General features: G+C 44.0%; 1 protein-coding gene across 1 annotated transcript in view; it reads right to left on the bottom strand.

Annotated features, from left to right (window-relative positions):
- Positions 1-15,310, bottom strand: part of CTR9 (CTR9 homolog, Paf1/RNA polymerase II complex component) — a 1,518,941-nt gene that overhangs the window by 629,601 nt on the left and 874,030 nt on the right. Inside the window, exon 17 of the mRNA XM_044059132.1 lies at positions 11,898-12,014. Coding sequence (XP_043915067.1) covers positions 11,898-12,014 — 117 coding nt within the window. The remainder of the gene's footprint in view (positions 1-11,897; positions 12,015-15,310) is intronic.

Genomic DNA, 15,310 nt, shown 5'->3' with positions numbered 1-15,310 from the left:
GAATTTGTAGCCTCTGTTTATTATGTCCAGAATCCATTTGTCTGTTGTGACAATATGCCAATTGTTTGCAAATAGTGCCAGTTTCCCCTCCCAAAGGTGCTGCCAGTTGAATTTTGCTTGGCATGGAAATGAGGGAGTCATTGAGTCTGCTTCCTGTACTGCTGTGCACTGTCGTCACCACCTCTTGGTGCTGGTGATTGCCATTGTCTGCCTCTATAGGACCCTTGGGCTTGTCCTCTGCCCCTTCCGCGTCTGTATCTGCCTCTTTGGGGTTTGTCAGTGGTTGGAAAGGACCAGTTTTTTGAAGGCCAATTCCTGCTGAACCGTGGTGGCTGAACCTGTAAGAAAGCTTTGACAGTTTGCATAGATTTTGCTTTTTCTTCCATTTTACGTAATATATCCTCAGCGTTAGCACCAAAAAGAACATCCTTATGTAAAGGTGCATCCAGAATTTTTGCTTTCACATGGTCTGGCAGATTTTGTTCCCTTAGCCATGCATGTCTGCGAATGACTGCTCCGGTAGCGGCCGATCTGCTGGAGGCCTCTAAGGCATCATAACCACATTGTAAGGTGTGCTTACCCACTTGTTCAGCACTATGCATCATATCCTGCAACTCTTTTGAATCTGGTTGTTCAGGCTGTGACATTTTGGTCTTTAACTGTGATAACAGGAATTGTTGATATTTAATCATATGAAACTGGCATTTTAAGGCCCTCATGGCTAGGGTGGCCGAGGTATAAACCTTCTTACCCCACCTTTCTAGAGATCTTGATTCCCTTTCTGCAGGGAGTGGATTCTTGGCCGTGGAGGCCTTAATTCCTTTAGGGCCTTGAGAAATAGTTTCAGGGTCTGCATTATGGCCTTTGTAGAGGAACTGATGAGAATTAGGTACTCTGTAATACCTATCCGGCTTAACTGGTGCAGGAGGCAGAGAATCAGGATTAAGGCAGGCCTCCGAGAATACATCATCCAATACTTCCAAAACAGGAGGAATAGCCAGAGGTCTGTGCTGAGGTAACCAGAGAAACTCCCTAAGCCTTTTCTTGGAGTCTGAAAAGTCTTGGCCTTCCCAGTGGAAGTGTTCTCTCAAGGAGTGTAAGGTTTCCCCAAAAGAAAAATCTTCAGGGGGGGATACAGAAGGAATAGACTGCTCTGCATCCGAATCCTCGAAAGGGGAATAAGAGTGTTCTTCAGCATCAGAATGTTCTGATAAAATGGATTCTTGGTCAGAGTTAGGAGAATCCTCCTCTACTCTGGGTCTCTTGTCCGGAGGGGCCTGGGAGCCTCTGATAAGAGTGATAAGGTCCTCAGCCATTTTAAGCATGTGCTTCTTAGGCGTGGGCCCAGGTGTTGGGCCTTGTGTAGCAGGCCTAGTATGTTGCTTGGCTGTTTTGGATTTAGTGAAGGCCTTGATAGAGAAAGATGATGAAGGCCTAAATACACCATGGGTGGATGTAGATCTATCCACATTGGTAGGCTCGACATAAGCAGGGGCTTCGGTTGTAGTCTGGGAAAGGGCCGAACAACCAGCGGTCTCGGGTACAGAAGACCCCGCCGAGGGAGTGTCGTCGGTAGTCAGGGACTGCAAAGGCGTCTCACTGAGAACCGGACCACGTGGAGCCTGCTTCGGCGTGGTGTCGGTGGAGACCGCGGTCCTCGTCTGGCGGTCCTTTTCTTTGCGTTTTTTAGACATAGCGGTAGTCGGAGTATCCGACGACATTTTATAATTAAACGCTTTACCAAAAAAGTGCTGGGCGAACTCCGCCCGACGCTTGATAGTGCGTTTATTGAAGGTAGCACAAAAGCGACAGCCCGAGACGTCGTGGTCTGGGCCCAAACAAGGTATGCAAAGGGAATGGAAATCCTTATGCGGTATTTGCTTCCCACAAGAAATACAATTATTAACTTTTTCTGACATCGGTCTGAGGCAAGAAAAAATTCCCCAACAGGGTACTTAGCTTTAATGAAGACTTCGGTTCCAAAATTTTTCGTAATTCAGGAGCTGGCCGACCGGCACTTGCGAACTGCTTCTGCTTCGGGCACCGCGCGGCAAAAAAGACTGAAGAAGATGGCGTCGGCTGTGTCTTTTATACTCTAGCCTTCCTGACGTCAGAAGAGTACGCGACAACAACCGACGCCGGACCAAGACTTTGGAATTCGACCGACCGAGGGACCGCCTGCCGGCTGAAAACCCATATGTGATTACTGCAGCTGTAATGCACGATGAACATCTGTACTATGTTCATCGTGTTACCCTGCTGCAGTCATCACACTTGGGTAGAATCCCAAAGCTACGGATGGGTGGAGGTATCATAGAGGGTTAGAGGAGGCTAGAAAGCCCTGCAGAACTGCAGTGGCGAAGCCCGCCCTGGTCTTAGAGTAAAGTGGTAAGTGATCGTGTTTGGTAAAGGTGTGTACTGAACTCCAAGTTGCAGCTTCCAAAATCTCCTTGGTTGGAACCCCCCTGAGAAAGGCTGTAGAAGTAGCTGTTGCCCTGGTAGAGTGGGGCCTAATGGTAGCAGGAACTGGTTTTCCATGATGGGTGTAGCAAAAACGTATGCAATGACCTATCCATTTGGAAATGGTTTGCTTTGATATAGCCTTCCCTTGAGAAGCTGTAGCATAGGATACAAAGAGCTGGTCAGATTTTCTGAAAGCCTTAGTTTTGTCCAAGTAGTAACGAAGTTGCCTGTGAATGTCCAAGGAATGCAGGAGTCTCTCACCTTTGTTCTGTGGATGTGGGAAGAAGGTGGGTAAGTGGATGGTTTGATTTAAAGCCACACTGGAAACCACCTTAGGCATAAAGGAAGGATTAGTTCGTACAGAAACCCTGTCTTGATGAAAAATGAGGAAAGGTTCCACTGCCATTAGTGCCTGTAGCTCTGAGACTCTTCTAGCTGAAGTTATTGCTAGCAGCAGGGCAGTCTTCCATGATAGGAAGTGAAGATCTGCAGAGAAAGCTGGTTCAAATGGAGGTAGCATTAGTTTTTCCAGAACAAAATTGAGGTCCCATGTTGGTGTAGGTGCTCTCCTGGGTGGTCTAATGTTTTTTGCCCCTCTGAGGAACTGCCTTAGAAGTGGATGCGAAAATAAGGGTGGATCCATGTTGTAGTGGGCCGAAATAGCTGAAGCATGGATTTTAATGGAGGAGAAAAAGTCCTTTGTGCAACATCTCAGTTAAATACTGTAGAATGTGATGCATGTGAGGCTGAATTGTGTCTTGGCCTTTAGACTGGTTCCAGGCACAAAACCTTTTCCATTTGTCCGAATAAGCCTTCCTGGTGCTTGGCCTCCTAGCTTCCAGAATAACATCCATAACTGCTTGGGAAAGAGGAGCTGGCTGGATGCTTAGTTGATTTGCCATGCAGCCAGATTTAAGGTTTTGAGCTGGCTGTGAAGAATCTGATTGTTTTGTTGTGTGAGTAAATGGGAAATTTGTGGTAATATCCATGGTGGGCCATGGGCCATATTCCTCAAGAGCGGGTACCAGTGCTGGCGTGGCCAGTCTGGGGCTATGAGAATCAGTCGAGGTCTCTCCTTTTTGACTTTCAGAAGTACCTTTGTGAGGAGAGGCAATGGAGGGAAGGCATATACTATCAGGTTTTTATAACTGAAAGAGAGTGCGTCCACTTTCCATGCTTGATGGTGAAGTGCCCTTGTACAAAATTTTGTTAGTTGATAGTTTTGAGGGCTGGCAAACAGGTCTATATGTCTGGAAGGCCCCATTTTTGAGTTATCATTGTAAATACTTGTGGATCTAGTTTCCACTCGTGGGGATCCATGATGTTTCTGCTGAGGTCGTCTGCCAATGTATTCTTCTGTCCTGGCAGGAATTGAGCTTGTAACTGAACTTGGTAAGCCAGAGCTGTGTTCCATAAGGTCATTGCTTGCCTGCACAGAGGGAAGGAGTGAGTACCCCCTTGTTTGTTTATGTACCACATTACTGTGGTGTTGTCCGTCTTTATTGTCAGTTGTCCTGGATGTAATAGATCCTTGAAGGCTGTCAGAGCTTTCTGTACAGCTAGCATCTCTTTTTGATTGATGTGCAGATTCCTTTGATCTGCAGTCCATACGCCTTGAACACACTGTCCTGCCATGTGAGCCCCCCAGGCGTAATCTGATGCATCTGTTGTGATAGTTTGCCTGACTGGGGGCAAGGTGAAAGGCTGACCCTTGTTGAGGTGACATGCCTGTGACCACCATAGAAACTCCTGTTGTAGGCAGGGAATGAGAGATATCATTGTGTCCAAGCTGTGGCTGTGTTGAGACCATACGCTTTTTAGGTACCACTGTAATTTCCTCATATGCAGCTTTGCAAATGGTATTAGTAGTATGCAAGATGCCATGAAGCCCAAGGCCTGCAGAATTTTTCTTGCAGTTAACTGGGCCTTTGTTGCCATTGTTTTGAAATATTGAGTCAGTTGTAGTTGTTTGTCTGGTGTCAGATAAGCCTTCTGGGCCGTTGTATTCAAGCTGGCACCCAGGAATGTCATATTTTGTGAGGGTACTAGTTTTGACTTCTTTTCGTTTACTGTGTACCCCAGGCAATTTAGTGGATGTTTCACAAAAGCCAGATGATGTAATAGAATGCCCTTGCTTTCTGCTTGGATGAGGCAGTCGTCCAGGTATGGGTATATTTGAATTCCTCTTTGTCTGCAGTATGCAATTACTGGTGCCAGGCATTTTGTGAAGACTCTGGGTGCAGTAGATAAGCCAAAGGGCAGTGCAGAGAATTGGTAATGGGTTGAACCTGCAATAAAACAGAGGTATCTTCTGCAACTTTGATAGGGACATGCAGGTATGCCTCCTTGAGGTCCAACGTTACTAGCTATGCTTCCTTGCCCTACATGGGAAGAAGCTGCTGTAGTGTTAGCATCTTGAATTTGGGTACTTGCAAGTAGGTGTTTAGAATTGAAAGGTCCAGAATTGGTCTCTAAGCATTGTCCTTTCTGGGCACTAGAAAAAGTCTTGAGTAAAATCCTTGACCTTGCTCTCGAGTAGGTACCAGTTGAATGGCTCTCATGTCCATGAGAGCTGTAATTTGTTTTTGTGCCTCAACCCATTGATTTTGTGGCAGGTTTGGCATTCATCTTTTCATTGGCAAGGTGTGAAAATGGAATCTGTATCCTCGTAAAATTATGTCTAGGACCCATTTGTCCTTTGTGACAATGTGCCAGTTGTCTGAAAAAAGTGCGAGTTTTCCTCCCAAGGGGGCTGCCAAGAGAGTGTTGCTTGGCCAGATGAGGTGCAAGTCATTGAGTTTGCCTTCTGGTAGACTGGGACCTGTCTTCTCCTCCCTTCTGTGTTGTAGTGCCCCATTGGCGAGGTTTGTACTGGGCTTGTGGTTGTCCTCTGCCCCTTGGCGTCTGTATTTACCCTCTGTGGTCTGAGTGTTGCTGGAAAGGAACAACTTTTTGTTGGCCAGTTTCTGCTGAAGCGAGGGGGCTGTACCTGTAGGAAATCTTTGACTGTCTGCATAGATTTTGCCTTATCCTCCATTTTCTTTAAGACTTCTTCTGCTTTAAATCCAAAAAGAACATCCTGCTGTAAGGGAGCATCTAGAAGTTTTGCTTTAACATGATCAGGTAGAGTTTGTTCCTTTAACCAAGCATGCCTACGTATAACAGACCCAGTGACAGCTGCTCTGCAGGAGGCCTCCAAAGAATCAAACCCACATTGTAAGGTATGTTTGCCCACCTGTTCAGTGGCATGCAACAGATCCTGCATTTCTTTCAATTCAGATTGTTGAGGGAGAGTGGTCATTTTTTGCTTTAACTGAGAGATTAGAAATTGCTGACACTTAAGCATGTGAAACTGGCAATTTAGTGCCCTCATAGCTAGAGTGGCTGAGGTGCAAACCTTTTTCCCCCACCTGTCTAGTGCTCTGGAATCCCTCTCAGAAGGTACAGGATTTTTAGCCATAGAAGCCTTAGCCCTCTTGGGACCCTGGGAGATTGTCTCTGGGTCAGCAACAGGGCTTTTGTAAAGAAATTTGTGGGAATCAGGCACTCTATAATATCTGTCAGGCTTAGCAGGAGGAAGAGAATCAGGGTTAAAACTGGATTCTAAGTAAACATCATCCACAATGTCTAAAACTGGTGGGATGGCAAGTGGTCTGTGTTGGGGGAGTAAAAGGAACTCTCTGAGCCTTTTCTTCGAGTCAGAGTAGTCCTGACCTTCCCAGTGAAAATGTTCCCTCATTAGTGTGTAAAGTTTCCCCAAAGGAGTAGTCTTCAGGAGGAGAAGCTGAGGGAATGGAATCCTCAGCATCAGAATCTTCATAAGGGGAGAAGGAGTAATCTTGGTCCTCAGAGGAGTCTGAAGAAATGGACACTTGTTCAGAGGATGCATAATCTTCCTCTTGTCTAGGCCTTTTGTCAGGAGGGGGCTGGGAACCCCTGATTAAAGTGATCAAATCTTCAGCCATTTTGAGCATCTGTTTCTTAGGCATGGGGCCTTGAACATGGGACTGAAGTGCAGTCTTTTTAGATTTAATAGGAGTCTTCGTCTTAGAAAACGATTTAATGGTGAACGTCGGTCTGAAAACGCCTTCAGAAACCGATGGCGTTTCTGCAGCACCGACATCTTTTTCAGCAATGTCGTCGGTAGGGCCTGAACTAAATGGCTGCGTCGGCCTGGTACATTCCGTCATAAATTCTGAAGCGGTCTCGGGTTCCAGATCTGCGGTAGTCAGGGGCTGCGTCGGAGCCTCACTGAGGACCGGAGAACCGGAGACCGGGCCAGTCGAGGCCTCGGAATCTGGCTTAGGCCTGGGCTGTCTGTCCTTATCCTTGCGTTTTTTTGTGCACGCTGGTAGTCGGTTGCTCCGACGGCATGGTGTAGTTAAATTTCCTACTGAAGTAGTGTCGTGCGAAATCAAAGCGTCTTTTAATAGTACGCTTATTAAACCTAGCACAAAAACGACAACTAGTGACGTCGTGGTCTGGGCCTAGGCAAGGTATGCAATAAGAATGAAAATCCTTATGAGGTATTTGCTTCCCACAAGAAATACAATTATTAACTTTTTCTGACATCGGTCTGAGGCAAGAAAAGTTTCCCCAACGGGGTACTTAGCTTTATAGAAGACTTCGGTCTGAAATTCGAATTCAAAAATCTCAGTAGTTGGCCGACTGGCACTTGCGAACTGCTTCTGCTTCGGGCACCGCACGGCAAGAAAGACTGAAGAAAATGGCGTCGGTTGCATTATATATACCCAAGGCGCACTGACGTCAGGGAAGAAGCGACAACAACCGACGCCGGACCAAGACTTTGGAATTCCAGCAGACTGTGATGACTGCAGCAGTGTAACACTATGAACATCAGCCTTGAGTAAAATCCTTGGCCTTGCTCCTGTGTAGGTACCAGTTGAATGGCTCTCATGCCCATGAGAGCTGTAATTTGTTTTTGTGCCTCTGCCCATTGATTTTGTGGCAGGTTTGGCATTCCTTTTATCCTTGGCAAGGTGTGGAAATGGAATCTGTATCCTTGTGAGATAATGTCTAGGATCCATTTGTCCTTTGTGAAGATGCGCCAGTTGTCTGCAAAAAGTGCAAATTTTCCTCCCAAGGGAGCTGTCAAGAGAGTTTTGCTTGGCAGTTTGAGGTTTAAGTCATTGTGTTTGCCTTCTAGTAGTTTGGGATCCGTTTTCTCCTTCCTTCGGTGTTGCAGTGCCCCATTGGAGAGGTTTGTAAGGATTTTGTGCTTGTCCTCTGCCCCTTGGGCGCCTGTATTTACCCCTCTGTGGTCTGTCAGAAGCTGGAAAGGACCAATTTTTTGTTGGCCAATTTCTGCTGAAGCGTGGGGGCTGTACCTGTAAGAAATCTTTGACCGTCTGCATAGATTTTGCCTTATCCTCCATTTTCTTTAAAAACTCCTCTGCTTTAACCCCAAATAAGACATCCTGCTGTAAGGGTGCATCTAGTAACTTTGCTTTAACATGATCAGGCAGAAATTGTTCCTTTAACCAAACATGCCTACGTATAACAGACCCAGTAACAGCTGCTCTAGAGGAAGCTTCCAAGGCATCAAAACCACATTGTAAAGTATGTTTGCCCACCTGTTCAGCTGCATGCAACAGATCCTGCATTTCCTTGAATTCAGACTGTTGAGGGTGCGTGCCCATCATTTGTTTTATTTGAGACATTAGGAATTGCTGGTATTTAAGCATGAGAAATTGACAATTTAGTGCTCTCATAGCTAGAGTAGCTGAGGTGTAAACCTTCTTCCCCCACCTATCTAGTGCTCTGGAGTCCCTTTCAGAGAGTACAGGATTTTTAGCCATAGAAGCCTTAGCCCCTTTGGGACCCTGGGAGATTGTCTCCTGGATCAGCAACAGGGCTTTTGTATAGGAATTTGTGTGAGTCAGGCACTCTATAGTATCTATCTGGTTTGGCTGGAGCAGGAGGCAGAGCATCTGGATTTAGACTAGATTCTAAGAAAACATCATCCACAATGTCTAAAACTGGGGGGATAGCAAGTGGTCTGTGCTGGGGGAGTAAAAGAAACTCTCGGAGCCTTTTCTTTGAGTCGGAGTAGTCCTGACCTTCCCAGTGGAAATGTTCCCTCATGGTATGTAAGGTTTCCCCAAAGGAATAATCTTCAGGGGGAGAAGCTGAGGGAATGGAGTCTTCAGCATCAGAATCTTCATAAGGGGGAAAGGAGTAATCCTGTTACTCAGAGGAGCCTGAGGAAACAGACACTTGATCAGAGGAGGCATAATCCTCCTCTTGTCTAGGCCTTTTGTCGGGGGGGTTGGGAACCCCTGATCAAAGAAATTAAATCTTCAGCCATTTTAAGCATCTGTTTCTTAGGCATAGGGCCTTGACCTGGAGACTGAAATTTAGTCTTTTTTGGTTTTAGAGGAGTCTTAAGCTTAGCATAAGATTTTATGGTGAGAGTAGTCGGTCTGAAGACACCTTCAGTGTTTCTGCAGCACCGGCTTCTCCTACTGCAATGTCGTCGGTAGGGCCTAAAGAAAATGGCTGCGTCAGCCTAGAACTCTCTACTGGAGAATCCGAAGCGGTCTGGGGGTCCAATTCAGCGGTAGCCAGGGGCTGCGTAGGCACCTCACTAAAAACCGGAGAACCGGCGACCGGCCCAGCCGAGGGCTCAGAGTCTGGCTTGGATCTAGGCTGCCTTTCTTTATCTTTGCGTTTTTTATGCACGCCGGTAGTCGGTTGCTCCGACGGCATAGTGTAATTAAATTTCCTACCGAAGTAGTGACGTGCAAAATCAAAGCGTCACTTTATAGTTCGCTTATTGACCCTAGCACAAAACCGACAACCAGTGACGTCGTGGTCTGGGCCTAGGCAAGGAATACAAAAAGAATGAAAGTCCTTATGAGGTATTTGCTTCCCACAAGAAATGCAATTGTTAACTTTTTCTGACATCAGACTGAGGCAAGAAAAGTTTCCCCAATGGGGTACTTAGCTTTGAAGACTTCGGACTGAAACTCTATTCGAAAATCTCAGGTGCCGGCCGTCCGGCACTTGCGAACTGTTTCTGCTTCGGGCACAGCGCGGCAAGAAAGACTGGAGAAAATGGCGTCAGATGCCTCTCATATACCCCTGGTGCACTGACGTCAGGGAAGTAGCGGAAGCAACCGACGCCGGACCAGGATTTTGGAATTCGGGCTGACTGCGGGACCGCCTGACGGCAGGATAAGCCAAGTGTGATGACTGCAGCAGGGTAACATGATGAATATCACTGAAAAGAGACAATTTGTCCAGTGGGCTTACTCAGTTAGCAAATGCATAAAATAGAAAAAAAAAATAAAAATCAAGAAATGCGTACAATCGACAAAAAGTTTTCCGGCTTTTCCCGGTTAGGGGTCGCCACAGTGAAACTTCGGTCCACTAATGACTGGCAGTGGATTTTTACGGTGCCGAGTTACCAGCCCAACGCCCAACCTTTAAAGAAGGCACACCCATTCATGCACGGACCTACCTGCATGTCTTTAACATCACTAGACCATGGGGAGGACATGCAGACTCCACACAGAAGGCGCTCCCATACAATCGACAGAACAAAAAGAAGAAAATAGAGGAGGCTCCTATATTATGCATTTTAGTAGTGAGACACACAATTAGGGACATTGTGTCAAGAAACTGGAACAGGTTTGCATGATATTCAGACTTGGAAGACCTACTTAAGGAACCTTTGAAGTTTACCTAGGAAGGGGAGAAATATCGAAGATCTACTTGAAAAGAGAATGGGATACAAGGTGAAAAGGAGAAATGGCACCTTTAAGTGTGGGGCCTGCTCCCAATGCCCATATGTAGAGAATAGTTAATCAACATATATTCAAGGGAGAAATAAAACAACTGAGGGTAGTACGTATTCTAATTGTAACAGTGTAGGGGTAATACATATTGCTACCTGTAAGGAATATGGGGCAATATAGGGAAAACTATTAGGAAGCTAAAGAGAAGGATATATGAACATCTGAATAAAATTAAAAATAAAGACGTTAAAACTCCCTATACAAGCATAGTTTAACATGCACTTCGGAAAAGTATGTTTTCTTTGTATTGGAAATCGTTGAGCAATACCCTAGGGGGAGGACCCTCGGAAACTAAAATTGAATATAGACAGCTTTTTTGGCAGTTAGTCCTAGAAGCTAATAGGTTCCCAGGGTTAAACGAAAATATTTCTCTAGCCCCAGTATTGAAGTTAAGGGCTGCCAAACTCTAACCTTCAGTTTTTTAACATTGTAACATTTTAATTATTTCTCTATCCCCATTTTTATTTTATATTCAATAGTTAATGCCCCATTTTTATTTTATATTCAATAGCTAATGCCCAAGTCTAAGGTCAAAACAGAAAATGATTTGGTTTTAAAAGGTATAATACGGGTAATGTTTTTAAGGATTTACTTTTTAAAGACTCACTTTATAGTTGGAATATATTTTTAATAGTTTATAGCCACTAGATAGCAGTATAGGATATGCAATTGGTACTCCATTAGTTTAGGAAGTTTTTATAATAGTATTTTTATTGTCACTTGTTTACATTTTGTTTTACTTTTTTTATACATGTAAAAGTTTTCTTGCATACAGGTATTTTAACCTAGATTTTTGCATGAATGGGCGTTCCTTTGTTGAAGGTTGTGTGTTAGGCCCGGCAAGCCAGCATGTAAAAATCTACTGTCAATCATTAGCGGACCGGAGTTCCGCTGTGGCAACCCCTAACCGGGAAAAGCCGAAAGACACAAAATTATATAGGTAAGAAGAATTATGTGATTTTATCAGTTTTTATCTGAATGCGCATGCAACTGAATAATTGTTTAATGATTTAATAATAAAGATAATTTAATTGGTGGTGGAGGGATATAAATATATGGAGGGAGTAGGAAAAGCTCTGTTTACCTGATGAAGTCCCGGTTTAAGTGGACAAAAATGGGTAAAACTTAAGCGTTAATTACAATAAAGAGAGCTGCCTATTCCACTAGAGAGTCATGGTTACGTTTTTTATAGTTAAGACCTCTTTGGTGCTTCTTTTGTCTTTGCTTCCATAATGCTCGTTATTCTGTGTATACTACGCACATTTTGACATAGGATTGCAGTTTCATAATAGTGTCTGGATTTTACAAATTTCATAACCTTACAATATCAGCAATTAATATTCTACATGCATTCATTTATCTTATCTGTAATTCATGTCTGAATTATTCATGCCTGAAACTGGTCAATCTGATCAGTGCTCTACTCTGGTAAACAAATACAAGTAATACAAATAAAAATGTTAAATAAGTATTAAACATGAAAATTCAAGAACAGACAGTAGATTCAATCACATACTGGAAGCGAGACTGTAGTGATAATTTGGAAAAAATATTAAATTTGGAAAACAAAATCATTCATTTGAGCTGAAAACATGCTTTCCAACCAATACCAACCTTAAGTAGAGTTTGCTTACACTCCTGTAACCGTCCGCATTTGAATAATGCCCGAGCCAGGTACAACAATACTTCTGTGTTTTGATACTTGAAGAACTTCTTCAAACAGTTTTCATACTGAAAATAAAGAAAAAATAAAACAAAACTTCATAACTCTGACCAACGCTGCATGCTTTTCAGTCATGTATAAAACATACTAAAATGTGTACTGTGAAAGTGAACAGAACACTCTCCCTTATCCTTCTAACATGCAGGTTAACGTCAGTGATGGAAAGTTACGAGGAATCTGACAGATCTTTAAATGTGAATTAACTTGGTTCAATGGAGAATTCTACTCCAGGCACTAGATGGAGCTCTCATAACTTTCTTGAAAGTCATGCAAATGAAAGTTAAGTACTCACCATAATGATAGATCCATGTTGCGACTCGGATCCAGTCTCTGCACTTTTAAACTTTCAGATCCAATGCTCTGAATCCTCCTCCCCTTAAGTCCTTTGCATTCCTCCGAATATCGCAGATCAAGTATGTGTAACACAAGCATTTCTAACATTAAGAGCCAATTAAAGACTATGCTCGATACAAAAAAAGGAGTTCCCATGTAAATAAAATGAACAAACCTGTTGAGGTTTAGGTTAGCAAGACTCCTGTAGCATACCCATCCATTCTTCAAGGTACAGGAGGTGTCAATTTGAAGGGGGGAAGGAAGGAGGGATTTTGAACCAGATGAAAACAGGACAACATGGAACTATCATTATGGTGAGTACATATATTTCTTATCCAATATTGTCCATTTTCCTCTGACTCAACTGTTGGGACAGATTTCCTAGCTATAACTTGCCTAGGTGGCATCAAGGAAGGATACTCCTGAGACCAGCAGAACCAAAAGAGGTACAAGATGTGGACTGCACACAGTGAGGCACAAAAGTATGGGCAGTAGACCAAGTGGCAGCAATACAAATCTATTCAATTGGAAAGCTATGCTGGAAAACTGTACAAGTTACTATCACCCTTGTCAAGAGAGCTTTCAGTTTCTCGGTTAATGATAACTCCAATTTGTCATTAACAAATATAATACAATTCGAGAGCCACTCTTGAAAGTGTGACCTTGGAAACACCCTATCCCAGGTTCAGCTTTGGATATTGCAACAAACTGATCAGACTTCCTGAAATTTTTAGCTCTATGACCTAAGTTGTCTGTTAACATCAAGCAAATACAATGTATAGTGTTCCTTTCTGAAAACTTTTCAAATAAAAGTGGTAGACTGATGGACTGGTTTATACTGGATTCGGATGCCACTTTCAGATTAAGGGAGAGATTTAGTTTTAGAAAAACCTGTACTTATGAGAGAGAAGAAAAAAAAAACAGATTAGGTGGTTTGCCTGAAAGGGCCTGCAATTCTCAAAATCTCTTTGCAGAAATAACTGTCAACAAAATGATAGTCTTCCATGTCAAAAATGTACAGGTGTGTACCTACCATAAATGTAGATGTTCGAGTGTATTCACTGTTGCAGTCATTACACTTGGGTTATCCTGCTGGCAGGCTACCCGCAGTCGGCCTGAATTCCGAAGTCCTGGTCCGGCGTCGGTTGCTGTCACCTCTTCCCGGACGTCAGTGTGCCAGGGGTATAAAAGATGCAGCAGACATCATTTTCTTCAGTTTTTCTTGCCCCAGATGTCAGGTGCCCCCAAAAGGGTAGGCTAAAAAACACTGCTTATAAAAGCATGCACTAAAATAAAAGTACAGTTGTGTACCTACCATAAATGTAGATGTTCGAGTGTATTCACTGTTGCAGTCATTACACTTGGGTTATCCTGCTGGCAGGCTACCCGCAGTTGGCCAGAGTTCCAAAGTCTAGGTCCGGCGTCGGTTGCTGTCGACTCTTCCCTGACGTCAGTGTGCCAGGGGTATAAAAGATGCAACAGACGCCATTTTCTTCAATTTTTCTTGCCCCAGATGTCAGGTGCCCCCAAATAGGAAGGCTGAAAAATAAAATTATGCCAAAAAGCATGCATGTAGTAAAATAAACATTTCCTTCATCTACAAGCAAATACACCACATAGGTTGTATAGAGTTGAGAAGTACAGAAAAGTCCCAGCAAAGAAAAGGGGGATGGTGGGTGGGTAACCTGGACTGCAACAGTGAATACACTTGAAAGTACAGTTTTGTACCTACCATAAATGTAGATGTTCGAGGGCTATTACAGCTGCAGTAATCACATAAGGGTTTTCAGCCGGCAGGCGGTCCCTCGGTCGGCCGAATTCCAAAGTCTTGGTCCGGCGTTGGTTGCTGTCGCGTACTCTTCTGACGTCAGGAAGGCTAGAGTATAAAAGACACAGCCAACGCCATCTTCTTCAGTCTTTCTTGCCCCAGATGCCAGGTGCCCCCAAAAGGAAGGCAATACATAAATAAGTCTAATACACAAAAGTAAGCAAATAAAACATAGCAGGATAACCCAGTCAGTAGGTATGAATAGTTATTCAGACCCCAAGGTCTTACCAAGTGGGGAAGGAGGGTGGGAAACCTGTACTGCAGCTGTAATAGCCCTCGAACATCTACATTTATGGTAGGTACAAAACTGTACTATGTTCATCGTGCATTACAGCTGCAGTAATCACATATGGGTAGAATCCCAAAGCTATGCATAGGGTGGTAGGTACTATACGGAACTGGGTTGAGCTAGAATGCCCTGCAAAACTGCAGTTGCAAAGCCTGCTCTTGTTCTGGAGTATAAAGGCAGATGGTAGTGTTTTGTGAAGGTATGTACAGAACTCCAAGTGGCTGCCTCCAAGATATCTTTAGTAGGCACTCCTCTGAGGAAGGCTGTAGAGGTGGCTGTGGCCCTAGTGGAGTGGGGTCTGATACCAGTAGGGACAAGCTTTCCATGATAGGAATAACAAAAGCGTATGCAGTGACCAATCCACTTGGAAATGGTCTGTTTAGTAACAGGTTTCCCTTGACCCCCCACAGCATAGGAAACGAGGAGTTGATCTGATTTTCTGAAGGATTTGGTTCTGTCCAAGTAATAACGTAGCTGCCTATGGATGTCTAAAGAGTGAAGCAGCCTTTCCCCTTTGTTTTGAGGGTTAAGGTAGAAGGTTGGAAGGTGTATGGCCTGGTTTAAGGCCACCCTAGATACCACTTTAGGCATAAAGGAAGGGTTGGTACGAAGGGAAACCCTGTCCTGATGGAATATGAGGAATGGCTGCACCGCCATGAGGGCCTGTAACTCAGATACTCTACGAGCTGAAGTGATGGCCAGGAGAAAAGCTGTTTAAAAGCTGTTTTCCAGGACAATTCAGAATCTTCAGAAATCTTTTTCTGTTTAAAAACTTTCATAGCTTGTTGTCTTAGGCTATTGTATAAACTGAAACATTTACTCTGTGTAATTATCTCTTGGCTAGTGGGGGCTGG

Source organism: Protopterus annectens, chromosome 17.part0 (assembly GCF_019279795.1).
Source record: "Protopterus annectens isolate FY-2018-M chromosome 17.part0, PAN1.0, whole genome shotgun sequence".
NCBI classification, from domain to species: Eukaryota; Metazoa; Chordata; order Ceratodontiformes; family Protopteridae; genus Protopterus; species Protopterus annectens.
The sequence above is the reverse complement of the archived record's forward strand: the minus strand, read 5'-3'. Positions and strand labels throughout refer to the sequence as shown.